This window comes from Argiope bruennichi, chromosome 7 (assembly GCF_947563725.1).
Source record: "Argiope bruennichi chromosome 7, qqArgBrue1.1, whole genome shotgun sequence".
Taxonomy (NCBI): Eukaryota; Metazoa; Arthropoda; class Arachnida; order Araneae; family Araneidae; genus Argiope; species Argiope bruennichi.
Genome location: NC_079157.1, coordinates 48,959,406 through 48,976,224, shown reverse-complemented (window position 1 = coordinate 48,976,224; position 16,819 = coordinate 48,959,406). Strand labels below are relative to the sequence as shown.

Below are 16,819 nucleotides of genomic sequence, written 5' to 3'. Positions count from 1 at the left end.
TATGGATTTCTCTGAAAATTATGAATGTAAATACTCAAGGGAAATCCAGGCATTTCATTTCGGTGGTTCACGCCAACAAGTAAGCATCCACACAGTTGTAGTTTACTATAGAAATGAATCATCTACTACAATACTTACCAAGTCATTCTGTACCTTATCAGAAAACTTGAAACATGATCCTATTGCTATCTGTACCCACTTGAGTCCAGTACTTAAAATTGTTAAAACCCTTGTTCCTAACTTAAAAACTGTTCATTTTCTCAGCGATGGACCAAGTACACAATATCGCAATCGAAAGATGTTTTACTTAATTGCCACTCATTTACCATCTGTCTTCTTATCTGTGAAGGAAATAACCTGGAATTATAGTGAAGTAGGGCATGGGAAAGGTGCACCAGATGGACTCGGGGGGACTTTGAAGCGTACTGCTGATGCACTAGTGGCCAGGGGAAAAGACATCTCATGCTTCAATCAATTTGTTTCTGAACTACAGAAAAATCTTAAAAGTATCGAAATAATACCCATAAAAGAATATGAATTCAGTACACTTCATGAAAACCTAAAAGAAGAGGGAGAAAGATTCATAGGAACAATGAAAGTGCACCAAGTTTTGTGGGCCAGAGCAAAGCCTAATGTTCTGCATTTCAGACGATTAAGCTGCTTTCAGTGTATACCGACTGATATTTGTTCTCACGGTTATGATAAAGGAGTCCTAACAATACAAATATCTCCACATCAACCTGGATGTTCCACCAACATTAATCAGAAGAAATCCTCTTCAAAGAAATTGAAAGTCAGTGATGTCTACTCTGACACAGATGAAGAATGGAATGAGGATATTCCTTGCAAAATGCAAAAAACAGGGGAGTGTAATGCAATTAAATTAGTTATGACAGAAGACAGCCTAATAAATACATATGTGGTTGCAGAATTCATGGGTCGGAAAAAAACTCATCACTTTGTTGGAATGATTTTAGAAGAAAATGACTGCCAAGAGGGTGGTGGTAAAATGTATTATGGTGACTTCATGACAAAAAATACAGACAATACCTTTTCGTTTCCATATTGCAGAGACTTATCCTGGGTTCACTCTAGAGATATAAAACAAGTTCTTAGTGACCCTATGCTTACCCGTCGACATACATATCTGTTTAATGACTTGGATTTTAAAACTTATCCTAATTTAGAATAAATTGTTTTTAAAAAGTGCTTTTTTTTCGATATTGAAGTATCCATTTTCTAATAAAGTTTCTTTTCTATGTTTAAATTGTACTGTAGTATTTTTTTTTTTTCATTAAACTCTATAGTGTGAATTTTAGTTAAGACATTTGATTCCATTGAAAGTGATGTTTAAAGATGCTTAGTTTCATATTTAAAACCTATATTTCCACAATATTCCATTGTGTGTCAACTCCATGTCCTGATACATCAACTCCGTGGGCAATGAAAACAAAAATAATTTTTTCCATGAAAAATATTTGTTAGTGATCTCGGCCATAAGCTGGAATGTATTAAAAACCATGCAGGGATTATTTAAAAAATATTAAAAAAAATATTTAAAAGAATTTTTTTTTCTTTAAATTGACATCTAAAAATACCCTGTTTTTGGAGAATGACCCATGTATGTATTTTTACTTATTAGAGGTTATTTTCTTCGAATTTGTTGTTTTGTATTGTCCTTTCTGTTAAAATGATATATCTCTTAAGCCTAATTTTAGGGGATTTTTCGGGTCACGAGGAATTATTATTAGACTTTCTTGTCTGCATTCTCTCACAGAAAAAAATTCCTTTTTTTGAATCCCTGTCTTAGGGTGACACTTGAAAAAGTCTTCAGGCCGGATTCTTTTTCTATTTGTTTTTTTTATTTGCTTTATTTGATTTCCCTATTAACTTGATTTTAATACTTTTGTCTTAATTCATCTGTGTTTTAGAAGTAGCTGCATTTGCACTCTCTAAATACTATGAAGTTTTTCCTGTTCCTTTTTTGGTTTTTAGTTTGAATAAGAAATCAGTTTTAGTTGCGATTCCGGAACTATTTCGTTTCGTTTTTATTTTAGTTTCGTTTTCAAAATATTTCTTACTTTAGATTTGTTATATATATATATACTTTTAAGCTTATATTATATACTTGACAATTAACCCTAGAATGCAAGACTTTTTAAATTTTTTTATGGAAAAAATATATAGGTTTTGAATAGCTGTATATAATTTAGAAAAATTATTTTTTAAAAATTGTACTTTAACAAAATTTTAACAAAGCAATTAAAACGTGTTATTTGGCTACATTATGAATTAAACAATATCCCAGTAACATAAATCACATTATAATAATTCTGCAATAAAAATAAAAATCCCTTTTTACCAATATATTTTTTACAATGGAAATAAAATATTCTGATGGCAACTTTAATAGAATTATTCATACAACAGCAATCTTAATATTTTTCTAAGTTTCTAGTTTAAATCTAGCTCTAGTTCCGTTTTCCCCATGCATGTGTGTTTTCTGCAAATGGTTAGCAATGAGCTTTTGGAAATCCGCATTTAAAACAGATCTCCAAACACTCGTTATTTTTTGGAATAATCATGTGAAACGTATAAATACGAACAAAATGTGTGTAACTAAATGACTACACGATGCATTGTAGGGTTTCAAACCATATATCAATTTTCACAACCAAATTTCAATTTTTCTAGCTCAAGAAGTTTTTTGCGGTATAGTGTTTACAAACTTATAGATAGACATAATTCTGAAACTGTGCTGTATGGACTTTGAGAAGTCTGAATTAGTGATATTCGTCAAAATGTGGAGTTTTTTTTTTTTTTTTTTTGATAATTATAATACTTTCTCTTTGTATACTTAGTTATATTAGTAAGTAAAAATGGGTTTAAGTTCATGAATCATTGATTTTTTTTTATGAATTACAGTAGATTTTATAATAAACAGAGGATAATTATGGGAAAATTTAATATTCGTTCTGAATTTTTAAATGAAATAACGATTGCCAACTTTCAATAACGCAAGCAGCATATTCTATAATCTAGCTTTTTTCTGATAAAGAAATATTAATTCCAAATAACAAACAAAATTAAGTTAAATTTTAGAGGGAGGTACGAAAGTGCATATTGAATACTTTTCTTTTTCTTTTTTTTTTTTTTTTTTTTGTTGAATAATGAATTTTTTGCTGTTGTGCAGATAAAATGAAAGCAAAATTTTACAAATATAGAAATAGATATTGAAAGGTAACAAAGATATTGAACAAATGTTGAAAGGCATCAGCTTTTCTTGTTTTTAATTGGGAAAACTTATCTCTAATTCTTTGATAATATCATTTTCAATAAATAAGTGAGGCAATTGACTCATACTATTCCGCAAATAGTTCTTGACTGTTTTGACCAGAAAACTTTTCAGAAAAGATCTTTTCTCAACTTGCATTACAGATTCGGCATGCCTCTCAGTTAGATTTCAATTTGGAGAAAACTAAACAAAACAAAACTAAAAACTGAGCAAAGAATTTTTATTTAAATATTTAATTACCATTTATACTAAATTTAGAATGTTCCCATTAATTTAGAAAAAAATGTAGTAATATTATTCTCATTAATTAAAATGGCCTGACATTATTGAAAATGAAAGTACTACTCTCCTTAAACGACTATGACACTTTTGAGGAGAAAATGAATGAATAAATATATTGTCCTCATTACTGGCAACTGTGCTTTTAGTTTAGTTTTATTAACGTCCCGTTTTAAAGCAACACTAGGGCTATTTGGAGACGGACCTCGTAATTTTGAACCGCGGTCAGATGACGAGCACGACACCTGAGCTGGCACCACCATCTCCACACCAGTGGGAGGACCTTTGACATCCACCAAACCCACTTACACGATGATTCTTCGGTGGAATCGGGTCTCTAACCTGTAACCCTCCGGTTCCCAAGCCGAGACCGCATATAAGTTAATATGACAACTATCACTATAAAAAGAAGGCAGCTAGATAGATAAGATTCAATACACAGATTCAGCATCTGTAATATATACACAGACGCCTATCAAAATTGTAAGCCAAAACCAATAACGGATTGACTGTCTATTCGTCTGTCTTCAATAACATGGAAACGCGATAATTCAAAAATACAATGACTTAAATATATCAAATTAGGTATGGGATTTTCTGATTACAAGTGCAATTTTGTGTTAAATCTTTGTTTCAATCGGTTGCGATAAAACGTTTCTAAACTACAAATTCAATTTTCGAATAATATTAGCGGCATTCCAGAGATTAATCGTTAAAATACTCGCCAAGGATGGCACGCTATCTATACTTATATAAAGCTAAATGTGTGTGAGTGTGTGTGTGTGTGTGTGTGTGTGTTGGCACTCTACAGGCCAGACCGTTCGACCTACAGCTACCAAATTTGGCACATGCATAACTTGGAGATCGGGAATGTGCACCTGGGGTCCCTTTTTTGAATTTTTAATTAGAATTTTAATTATTAATTAAAAACTGACTTTTCCGACAAAAAAAATCTTTTCATTTCCCCACCGCCAAATGAATAAGGCTTCAGTTTTTTTTCCCACGTTAAAGAGGATAGGCTTAACAAATTTTCGGCCGCTTATTTCAAACGATTCTGTTTATTTTCTTAATGTTTGATGCATTTAAAATGAAACATTGTTAATTAATCGATCTTTCAGATTCATTCTGAAGTACTTTTGAATAAAAATAAAACAGAATAAAGGAAATTAAAAATTTCTAATCTGCATAGCGTTACCCCAACTGGAGTAGAAAATTCACGCATTTGCGTTACCATAATTGGCGTTGAAAATTCACGCATGCGCATTGTTGACAACTGGATACGGACTTGGTTTTGAAGGCTTAATATGTTTTCGACAGATTATTTCAAACGATTCTGTTTATTTTTTTAGTGTGATGCACTTAAAACTAAACATTGTTAATTAATCGATCTGCTCATGATGAATCTGAGAAAATTTTGTTGAAACTTCTTGAGATATTATATAAATTAAGAAAAATATTCTTTAGTGCCCATAACGTTTAAATAATCAGCGACTCTGTTTTTAGAACTCATATTTTAAAAAAATGCTTCGTTTCAGTAAAAAAAATATTATTATATTAATTGCAGTTTAATCATTTCCACTTTAATTTAAAGCATAAATTCTACGAGAGCCAACAGAAAATTAGAGAGATACATATTACGTTACGGCTGAAAGCCTTTATAATATTATGAGTGAATTATATGACTATTAAAATTTGAAGTTTTAAAATATTTTAATGAAGAAGCAATTAAAATGGAAGTTACATAAAATATTTAATTATTAAAATTTTAACGTGCCTTAAGATTGGCGAACCGACTAGTCCCCAAAGGCGGCTAGTATTCAATAAAAATGCTAAATTTACGCCAAAATCTAATATTTCGTAATAATTATACGCCAATGCCATGCGAGGCGTCTCTGGCATAACAAGTTTATTAGAAATATGCTAGAAAGTTTCAGGAAGACCACTCCGACTGGTTTTATGGAATTTCTAAAATCTACTTTACATAGTAGATTTTAGAAATTACATAAAAATTACATTACAACTGAATCTGCTTTTTCAAATAATTCCCAGTTTATAAGTTCTATATAATCATCATCACTATTAATTATTAATACTTTAATTAATAATTAATAACTTACGAATAATGTTATTTTCTCTCATTCGGGGGAAAAAAATATGCATACTTATATCAATACAACGGGATATCAAATTTTAGGATGATCATTCGTGCTGTTTTTTTTATTTTTTTTATTTAAATTGTTGGTAATGAAGAATAATTTGCTAAATATAACTAATAGAACCAGGATATCGCGAAAAAAGTGGATATTGTAATTTTTCAGCAATACATTTATTGATTCATACATATATTCTAATTTTTTTACTGTTTCGAAATTAGTTCTTGACATTCGATTACAATGGACACCTTGCGACGAAAGCAAAAACATTTATAGTGTGACAAACAATTCATCAGCATTTTACAATATAAATGCTTAAGTCTGCAAAAGAATTATTTAAAATATCAGATTAATAGTTATTGCATTCATGCAATATTGAATTTACGCTTTACACATTATACAATGTGAAATAATACTGAACATACTATGAAAAGGAGGATCATTTCAACAATGTGAAATGAGAATCCCACCATTCAGCAGTTTATTTCGACATTGCTATTTCATTTTTTAAACTATTATGATACTAATTTAGTTTGTCTCAGCGAAATGTAACCATCAAATTCCAACCGGCAATCAAAAACTTTTCAGTCTCTCGGAATCCGTTTTAACTCGAGGTAAGCATCAATTTCTTTCAGTAATCCCATTGATTTTTAAGCATACGTTGTGTGAAGCTTTAAGTATTATAGGTTGAATTTAATACTCCATGGAATTTTTAAATGCTCGAGGTCACCAAATATGTATCGAATTATAATGCCCAAGAATGATTTAACTTTAAGTTTAAAAATACTATGGTTCATTCCAAGAATGATGTTCGACGAAAGAATTCAAATGGTTGATAGTCATCTTTTCAATTGTATCTTAACAGATTTCTATCATCTGCGTATTATGAGAAAATGGCATTTTTATAATATTCATTTATCCCATTAAATTTTAGACAAAAGTTGTTATGGGTTTTAAGCATGGAATATTTGACTTTAATTTTATTTTAATTCGTGAAGCAGTTTAGACATTGTGTATTCCTCATAACTTGTATATCGTATTATAACATACATTAACCCTTTCTAGGGCCGTGGAAAGTATGCTTCCCACCAAATTTATCAATCTTTGTATGAAATTATGTAGGTTGGCATAAGTTCTGACAAATTTTTTTAGTAAGTCAGAAACTTGAATGCTTCAGTTCTTTATCTCAGACAAAATAATGTGACTTGATTTGTTACTTAATTATTAATGAACCAAATTAATTAATAAATCAAATTAAATTTATCTAATAAGCTAAATGAATCCTTTTTCTTATTCTAATTTCAAGCCTAAAAATGTTTTAACATAATGTGACTAGAAAAAAATGGCCCTTTAAAGGGTTTTATCTTGTACACTAAAATAGAAAAATAATTCATTGCACGAATTATGTTCAATCAAACTTTAGAAGTCATTAAAAGTTTCTTTTCAAACGTCTACTCACATTTCGTTCTATGGCTACCATCTGTTGTACTTTACATGTACAGCTACTAGGCATGTAAAGATGTACTTTACATGTACAGCTACTAGGCACGTAAAGATGTACTTTACATGCCTAGAACAATGTAAACTGAAATAATCAGACAATCTGGATCTGCTTCTGATTAAATTATTCCGGTTTTGAACGAATTTTTCAAGTATGTTAAAGAGCCTAAAGCCTATGTCAAAGAATTAGGAAAAAGAATTGAAGAAATTTAATTTAAAGTTTGGCTGCTAAAAATTCTTTCTATCGAAATTGTATTTAATCCTTATGTTCATTTTTTATAATATACCATACATACAATTTTATAAAAATATACTACCTCTATAAAATAATTTTTAATAATAATAAATTTAATAAATAAATAGTAATAAGTTTAATAATAAAATAGTAATAAGTTTAATAATAAAATACACATGCCTAAATGTTTGTTCTTACACATTTTTATATATACATACCTATATACATTTCTTTTGCTTTTCTTCAAAAAAGTAATCTTACCATGATAAGGGTTAATTAGGAAAAGCGTAGTAACACAGCATTTTGCTTCATATGAAAGTTATTATTTTCTATGATTCACAGATTTTACTGTCTTTAGAGTTAATGGTAAAATGTTTGGTGGATACTATTAGCGCATGCCAGGGATTAATAGCCAAAAAATTTACCAGGGATGACACGATAGATACAATAACAATGCTAAATTTATGTCAAAGGTTAACATTTCGTAGCTATTATACGCCAATGTGGTGCAAGGCGTTTTCTGAGATAACACTATATTAAAGAGTAGGCGAGAAAGTTTGGGGAAGTCATATCACTGAGTCTCCGACCCGCCCAAAGGCACAAGGATAAATAATACTGAATGACCGAACCGTCGCAACAGCAACACTGGCGGGAACTGTGGTTGAGTCCTAAGGACCATCACCGGCCATGGTACAACCCTTCCCGAAGGAAGTACGTCCCGTCCTCGATGGGAGGAGTCAGATCCCCCACCTTTTTGTGTGCCCTCCAGGGTGGCGAAACCCAATCACCATACCGGAAGCATCTCATCCTCATTTCGAGGTGCCCCCCCACCCCGGGGGTTGAAAGTTTGGAGAAACCACTCCAACGGCTTTAATATATAAAACATCTTCAAAAAATGTCGTCAATTTCAAAGTTTCGAATCATTTAATGAAAGGAAATTCAATTCAATTAACCCTAAGGGAAACTCATTAAATGCCATATTCTGTCCTCAAGAACCGATTAAATGTTTCCACATTTTAAAGAACATTTTCAAAAAAAGAAAAAGAAAAAAAAAAGTGACTACATAATTTAAAAGAAAACTCTTAGAATAGAATTCTGTTAATGAATGTTTTGATTGGTTAAAATTTTTTCATGATAATCAGGATAAGATCTTTAACTATTAAATAAAAAATATTTTGTTCTTTATTGTAAAAACATTAAAAAAAATTACCATATAGCATTTAGATACAAAATAAATTAAATAATTATAAATTTCTTGACAAATCGTAATGTAATTTCAGAAATAAGTAACCCTTTCGAGAATTCCATTGTGGTTATTTTCTCGCATACGAATTAAATAACGATAAAAGTATTGTAATCGTCATAAAATTCGAACTCGAGATTTCCTCGTTTCAGGTCTTACTGAGTCCGAAAGACACATTTTTTAAAATTATGTCTGTCTGTCTCCGAACAGGTAACTCAAAAACCTTTAGAGTTAGATTGACGAAATTTGGTATATGGTTTATACATTAAATATATAGATTTCTAATAAATTTTGAACGAAATCTCTTAAAGGAAAACCTGCCTGTTCGGATATTTGAATAGAAGTGAATACAATAGCTACAAAACGTAGATATAGAATACTTCGTACACAGGTTTAATATCAAAATTATGATTCCATATCAAAATTTGAACAAAATCTACAAAGACCGGACACCATCTGTCGGTCTGATCATTTACGTAATAAAGACCATAATTCAAAAACGTAATGAATTAGAAAAATGAAATTTGTTTCACAGTTTTAGATCTCTAATATAGATTTTTTCAAATTTTGAGCGACATTTATGAAAGGGATAACAGTCTATCGGTAGTACTTTCATAAATATTTCAATGTGATAACTCAAAAAGTCAAAGATATAAATATATGAAATTTGGTATATGATTTTGTTATTATAATTGCAGTTCTGTGAGATAAATTTTGATTACAACCAATCTGAAGAAAGGCATCCAAAATATCAATCCGGCATCCTGGTTATTTTATATTAAATACATTCCAACAATTAATAGCAAAAAAAAAAAAAAATATATCACCAAAGATTATGTACTATTAGGTTCTGTCGTAATTATTTTCTGCCAATGACATATGATTAATATTACATAGGTATATTTATTAGAGAATATGCGAGAAAATTTCAGGAATTCACCCTTGCTGGTTTTCCCAAGTATTTTTGTTTACATTTACGAAAGCCAGTAACAAAGATGCTGAAATGGCTAATTTCTTTCCCATAGGATGGACACAAAGAATTGGGCTCTAGTTTTTCTGTATCTGCTGAGCTCCGGCTATGTTGGATCAGTCATTGGTAAGTATCCTTTTACATATACTGCTCAATTTAATGATTGTTTTCCAGTCAGAAATTTGTTTTATGAGAAATATGTGTCATATGTGCATCGAATACAATTATTGGATTTATGTATGACACAATGCCCCAATAATCTAAAGACGAAATTACCTTACTAAATTTAGAGCACTTATTTAATAAAAATATTAAATGAAGAAATAATTATTGCAAATATTTTAACAACAAAATTTCAAAAAAATAAATAAATAAATAAAATAAAATAAAATAAAAAATCCAACAGACGATTTTGATGGAAGTGAATCTTTAGATTACAAAACTTTCAAGGAAACAACTTGAAAATGATATTCTAACGCAAAAACAAAACAGTTTTTTTTTTATCAATTTCAATCAAAGTATGAAAAGACATTTTAAATCTCACTACAGACATATTTTTCTTTTCTCTAAAATTTATTCCCAAAAGCCTCTAAAAAAAAAGTTTTTATTTATTTCCCGAAAGGTACTGGGGCAAAATGACTCAAGAATTGATGTAAATATGTTTTGTAAATATTTTGAGATATGATTTAAATAATTGAATATTGTATTAGATGCCAGTATAGAAATGCTTCGTCTGGTGATTGATGCAGACGACAGTAAAAAGGAATACTAATAAAGAGTGCTGCAAAATCTTGTGTTAAGGTCTTTCTTTTTACCCCTATATGTAATGAAATAAAATGTGAAAGAACTAAACTTCTAAGCCAATTAATTAGTTAATTGGTAGGCACAATTAATAACTGTCTCTACTGACTATTCTACCGACAATTTTGGCCCCCTCTGTGTTTGCATGTATGTGAAAGAGAGGTAGCGTTTTATTTATTTATTTTAGTTCCATAAGAAATCAAACGTATTAATTTGTTATTGCTAGGACATTTGGACAATAGGGTGCCTTTCCGGTTGTCTTCCTCGTCACTTAGTCAAATTTCTAACTTCTGAATTCCCATTCGTAGCTTAGAATCAAAATAGCTGTTCATCTGGCAAATCAAACAAAAACTTTTATTCTTTTTATTTCAGGTAATTGCCAGCCCAATCCTAAATTGGAATTAGTAATCAACAAGTGCTTCGAGAACATACGCGCTCAGCTAGCAGATGAGACCTTCAACCTGCAAGACGAAAATGCAGGCAATTTTCAGATGACCGGCGGGACTGTGACAGGGTTGAATAACTGCAAAATTAATCCACCCCTCCGATGTGTCTGTGACAAGAACCTAGTGCGCATCTTCATCAATCTCAGCTTCATTGATGTGACGGTCAGTTTCCTCGTCACATTACTGGACGGTAAATATTCTTTTATTTTTCAGCATAATCATTCAATTCAAGCTAATCATTTTTAAGGCTCCCACGGGTTTTATCGCCAAGAATTTGAGATATGGCGTCAACATAGTAACATTATGTTTATGGAAAATCAGCGATTTTTGAGTAATCTAAAAAGCGTCAAGTAAACGCGGAAGCCGAAAAAAATAAATAAAACAAAGAACCATTTTTAAGTATTAGGATGTCCCAAATGTTTCTTTCTCATCGAGCTATGAATAGCCTTATCTGGCTCTGCTTGTGCAAACGTGCAGCTTATCTATTAGCCGTCTAGTGCATAGAAAACGCACTTGGTGTAAGGACAATAGGCCTTCAACTGTCGCAAAACCGGGGCTGCACCCCAAAACAGTTCTTTTGTCTATTTGGTGGGATTGGAAAGGCGTAATTTTCTACGAGCTCCTTCCTCAAGATGAAACAATAAATTCTACGAAATACTATCATCAACTGGATCAACTGAGAGCTGCCATAGCATGGATGGTATGTTTTATCGCATCCTGCATACTCTTCAAATCTCGCTCCATCTGATTATTACTTCTTTCTGTCGTTAAAAAATTCTCTTCGTGATAAGCGCTTTAAATCCATCAGCGAAATAAAAGCGCATCACGAGAATTATTTCTTGTCCAAAACACGACAGTTTTGGAAAGAAGGCATAATAAGGCCTCCTGAGAGATGGAAGAAGGTAATAGAGCAAAATGGTTCTTATATAACAAAATAAATAATATTTTAAACAGTAAATATTGTGTATTCATTTCATATTAGAAATGGGAAAGAAACTTATGGGGCACCCTAATACTTATATTTCAAGTATGAGAGAATTTAACGGGGCCATTTATGTGCAGGGAAATATGAAGAAAGCCCCTAATTCACAAAAGAATGAAGGCAGAAACATGCCAGCTGCACAGAAAGAATGGAAATGAAATTACATTTCTCCTGGATTTATTTCATTGCCTGAAATTTCAAGTTGAGAAGTTTGCAGTTTGCATGCCACACATTGATACAACGATGCTTTACAAAAGAAATGAAGCTGCTTGGGATAACGGCTTTTAAATGTTCAGTGTACCGTTCTCCATGCACGTTCTCCATATTGTCATAAAATTCTTACTACAGATTCTGAGAATGTCTATGCCTCAGAACTTCCCGAATCAGAAAATCACACTTTTGGCATTATGTCTTCTATCTGTCAGGGAACACGTTAACCCAAAAGAATTTCGAGATAGACGGATGAAGTTTTATATATGGAGTTACTACCGAATTTGTAGATTTCTATCAGATTTTTAACGAAATCCATTTACAAGAAGTCTGGCTGTTTGAGTACATGTACGAAACTACAAAACGCAAAAATCTTGGTAGATAAAGTTTCGTCACAACTTAGCCTCTGAAATATAGATATTTATCAAATTTTGAACTAAATCTGTTAAACGTTTGACCATCTATCGGTTTCTACCTTCGCATGAATGCAAATGCAATGATTTAAATCCATGAAATTCACTATTTTATTGACTTGATTTGTGACTATTCTTGTGTTTTGGAGGATTTGTATTGGTTTTTATCGCAATTGGCAAAGTTCTCTCTCATCAAGGGTATCTTTGTATACAAGTATATTATTGCAGGTGTCAAATATTGATGTTGATCAACTGGTAAAAAGAGTCCAAAGTATATTGTTACGAATCTGTAAGGCTGCTTCCCAGCATAGTTGGTTCCATCATGAGAAAGACAGTCATCTGTATTGGACGGAGTCCGGGTGTCGCGTCGGAGGTCCCAGAGCTTGGCGACAAACTTGGCGACTTTGGCGCCAAAATAGATTATACCCGAAACATCGAGAATTTTCCCGAACCGTCCTTTGGGAACCGAGATACGCCTCGAAAGTTACTGATGATTGGTTGAGAGGCTTCTAGCCCCACCTCCTGAGACCTATAAAAGGAGGCAGCTTGCAGCTGCCGGAGTAGTCGGAATTGACGGTAAAGAGCAAGTCTTCCAGAGATTAGCAGAGCAGCGATGGATTCAGGCTAGTGCTGAGCTAAGCTGTGAGCTACTGTCTGCAGTAGAGTCTTGTTGTGTGCACGTCTCGCGGCTGATGATAATTGTCTTCTCTGTGCTGTATATAGTTGTCATCTTTGTGCTGTCCTGTGTGTCTTCGTGTAAATAAACGTCGTTGTTTCTTTTCCTACTGCCGCCTGGTGATTGAGCGTTCTCCACACCATATAACTTCCACTATCCAAACGAACCCGGAAATTTCGTAACAATATATTCACGTCATATATATGTATATATATTTCAAATATATCTATATTTCGTTACTATTATTCGTCAATTCCATAAAAGCTATTCGCGGCTTTACACAAGGTCAACAATTTTATGCGGGGGGGGTGAGGAATTAGATCTTAATTGATGAAAATACAAGAGAGTATTTTCCTACTGATGCTCAAAGATGATGATGAAAATACAAGAGAGTATATCCTGCTGATGCTCAGATATTTCTTACCTATTGTTATGGGCAAAACATAATAAATTACAATCAGAGTAGTCATCAAGGTTTCGAATGATAATAATATTATTTTATTATTTATTCAATATAGTTATGTAAAGCTTTATTAAACTAATCTTTCAAACTAAAATAAAGCTATTGACTGAATTGTTAATTAAATTAGTGAAATATAACTTGGATATTTTTCTCTTTTAGACTTGCTTGGAGGTCTTTTAGGAAATCTCGGCAGCAGCCTGGCCCGTCTTCTGGGTCAAGTCGTCAATTTACTGGTCAATCTGCTCGCCCTAGAAATCAATGTAGTAGTAACAGTAGAACAGAGGCTGATTCCAGGGTCTACTTGTACGGTGACCGATTTTCGAGTGACTAGGATATCTGAGATTAAACTTCTGAATTTAAATCTAACCCAACTACTTTTGGGTCTCTTGGGTGACATTCTAACACCTGTTGTTGACACACTTCTGCGAAATCTTTTTCAGAGACAAATAAGAGCCATCATCACAGCAGAAATTCAGAAAATCACAATCACTCCAGATATGTTCACTTGTGGTTAGATGAGAAAATAATAAATCGTTTGCCAGTATAAAAATGAGAAAATAATAAATCGTCGAATCTTTTACCAGTTAGAAATTCAGATTTCTGACAGTCTGCTTACTTAATAAAAACTACAGAATTCATAAAAATTACTTTTTATTAAAAATGGAATGGCAAAACATTATTTCAGTTGTTTGTGGATTAATATAAATTGAACTTTTTTCTTTTCATTTTTTGCTTATTTAGCGTTCTATAAATTTCAGACTTATTGAAATGTAAATTTTATATTTGTTTTAATATATTTGATTAGTTTTTACAATTGCTCATTTCTGTTTAGTTTTCAATAAAAAATTCTGCAGCGATTTTAGATTGTTTTTGAAAACATCACTACACAAAGGAACGGAAAACTTCACGGCACGGTTATAAAATTAAGCTTTCTAGGATTTTATTGCATTGGAAGTACTGAAAAGTATTCAAATTTAATCTTTAAATAGCAGTTGTTCTGATTGCCATTACAGAGGGACTAAATTCAAATTTTCCATAAGATGTAGAAATTGACAAAAATAACAGATATTTCTTGAACTTAACTTTAAAAATATCAAGAACAGGTGAAAATAAACATGTGATGAATTTTGGAATTTCACAATTCGTCACTATCTAATAATATTAACTCTAGTTATTAAATAATCGGTTTAAAATAATAGAAATTATAACAAATTATAGAAGTTGATCATCGTCTTAAAAGTCATGCAGTAAACTGAAGGATATGGTTTTTATCCTCAAAAGGATAAGAGAGAGAAACGGAATTTTGAGAATTATTCACTCATCTCTCTGTTAGCAACTAATGCTAAATTGAAAGAGAGATATTCAAATTTAACCCATTAACACAGATGTTGAATTTTCAAATATTACCGAAGAGTGGATGCACTTTGGTTGAAAATTTCTTGGCAATTATTCCTTATTCTTTTGGTTCCTGTAATAGCAATAAAAATTACTGACCTAATATTTAAACTTGTTTTCGTTTATATAATTTGATTTTGAAAAAAAAAGTGCGATTTTCAATAAGAAATAAAAAAAAAATATAACTGTTTCATTTTCTATAAAACTTTCAATACATTCATTCTTTTTCCACATATAAACAAAACTTATCACAAGTAAAGATAAGTTATAGTCATAAAAAATCTTATAAGAACAAGACTTATAAGTAATTTTTGTGTTCATATCTTCATAAGTTAATTAAATATGCATAAAAATGATTAAATTATTACAAAATCAATGTTTTACATATTATTTATATTTTTTTTCCTGCAACTATGAAGTTAAATTAATCTAGAGTTAGAATTCGCACCAGATAAATCTTTAGTCTAGCTAGAAATAAATTTTAGCCATAATTCTAGCCATAATTTTTCTTGAATTTGCTGGTATAATTTCTAGCCTGCTAGGGTATCCATGAAAATAAGGAGCAAACAACTGTTAGTTTTCAGCAAGCAAGCAAGCAAATAAATAAATAAAAAAAATGGTAATATAAGCAAATTCCTTCCCTGCGCACATTTGTGGATTAAATAAAATAATCTTGGATTTTTTTCTTTCGCTTGAAAAATTAAATGTGAAATAGCACAACAATTCATAAATGTCCAGAAGAATATGGAATTCACTAAAATAAAGAATATATCAATCATTTCAATAAAATCTCTGCTTCCTTCATTTTAGCGAGCTGGATTTTTTTCTTACAAAATACCCACAAAAACGATAAGTCAGCCCCCCCCCCTCCTGCGAAAGCTACAGTCATAAAAATATATTATAAGAAATATAGCTACATCATTACAACGTCACCTACTAGTGAAAATCAAAGTTACCATTCCTATTTTGAATATAGAATGAGATATGGAAAAAAATACATAACTAGTAAGTTATAAATTATTATTTATTTAGCGCGATAAAAATAACTTGCGCAGTATAAGAAAGGAAAATGTAAAATGTACATTTGCTTAGTCGCGATTTTCGAAATTATGATCCATGATTAATTTGTATGCCTCAAAAAGCAGTATTTCGAAAATCCTGAGAGAACTGGTACTTATCCGAACCGGTCAATATCTTTATAGGTATTACTGATAGGAGCTGTGATTATAGCTGTGAGAGATTATACTTGATGCAACCTTATAACGAATCACTTAGAAATCCAGGCAACATTCTTTGCAGATGTGATGTGGAGGATGTTGCAAGTGATTCGTTACACTGCTAATATCGTTCAAAACAGCGAGAACACCTATTACTGAGATATATATAATTCTAAAGTTTTATCAAACTTCGCCATTAAGTAGGCTAGTCTTATAATGCTTAGTACAGAATTCTCTACTACAAACTGCTCCTATACAAGCACGGCGCCTACCATATTGCACAGTATGTAACACAAACTTTTATACATGATCTAGATGGACATTGTAGCTGAATGATGGATAAATGATGGACATTGAATGATGGATAAATTAACCAACTTCATAAATAAAAATATACTGGTAGATATAAAGAAGATACTGGTGGGATCTCATGTGTTAACGAAAGCCAACGGACGCCGAAATATGTCAAGTTCTTAATAGTTTGAAACGTGGCGTGCAGCATCTTTGGACAAATAAATAAAACAGTAGAAATACGATTATT

The 16,819-nt window shown here is 31.5% G+C and overlaps 1 protein-coding gene across 1 annotated transcript; it reads left to right on the top strand.

Moving 5' to 3' along the window:
- The first annotated feature begins 6,300 nt into the window (after window positions 1-6,300).
- LOC129976541 (uncharacterized) lies at window positions 6,301-14,223 on the top strand. The gene is made up of 4 exons (XM_056090166.1): window positions 6,301-6,341; window positions 9,731-9,801; window positions 10,849-11,112; window positions 13,826-14,223. Exons 2-4 carry the CDS (start codon window positions 9,732-9,734, stop codon window positions 14,179-14,181), a joined length of 690 nt encoding a protein of 229 aa, XP_055946141.1. The 5' UTR covers window positions 6,301-6,341; window position 9,731; the 3' UTR covers window positions 14,182-14,223.
- Window positions 14,224-16,819: the final 2,596 nt, after the last annotated feature.

Coding starts and splice junctions, on each gene's coding strand:
- LOC129976541 (XM_056090166.1), top strand. CDS start 9,732: ATGGACACAAAGAATTGGGCTCTAGTTTTTCTGTATCTGCTGAGCTCC. Junction 9,802..10,848: donor CTATGTTGGATCAGTCATTG/GTAAGTATCCTT, acceptor TTTTTATTTCAG/GTAATTGCCAGCCCAATCCT. Junction 11,113..13,825: donor CCTCGTCACATTACTGGACG/GTAAATATTCTT, acceptor TTTCTCTTTTAG/ACTTGCTTGGAGGTCTTTTA.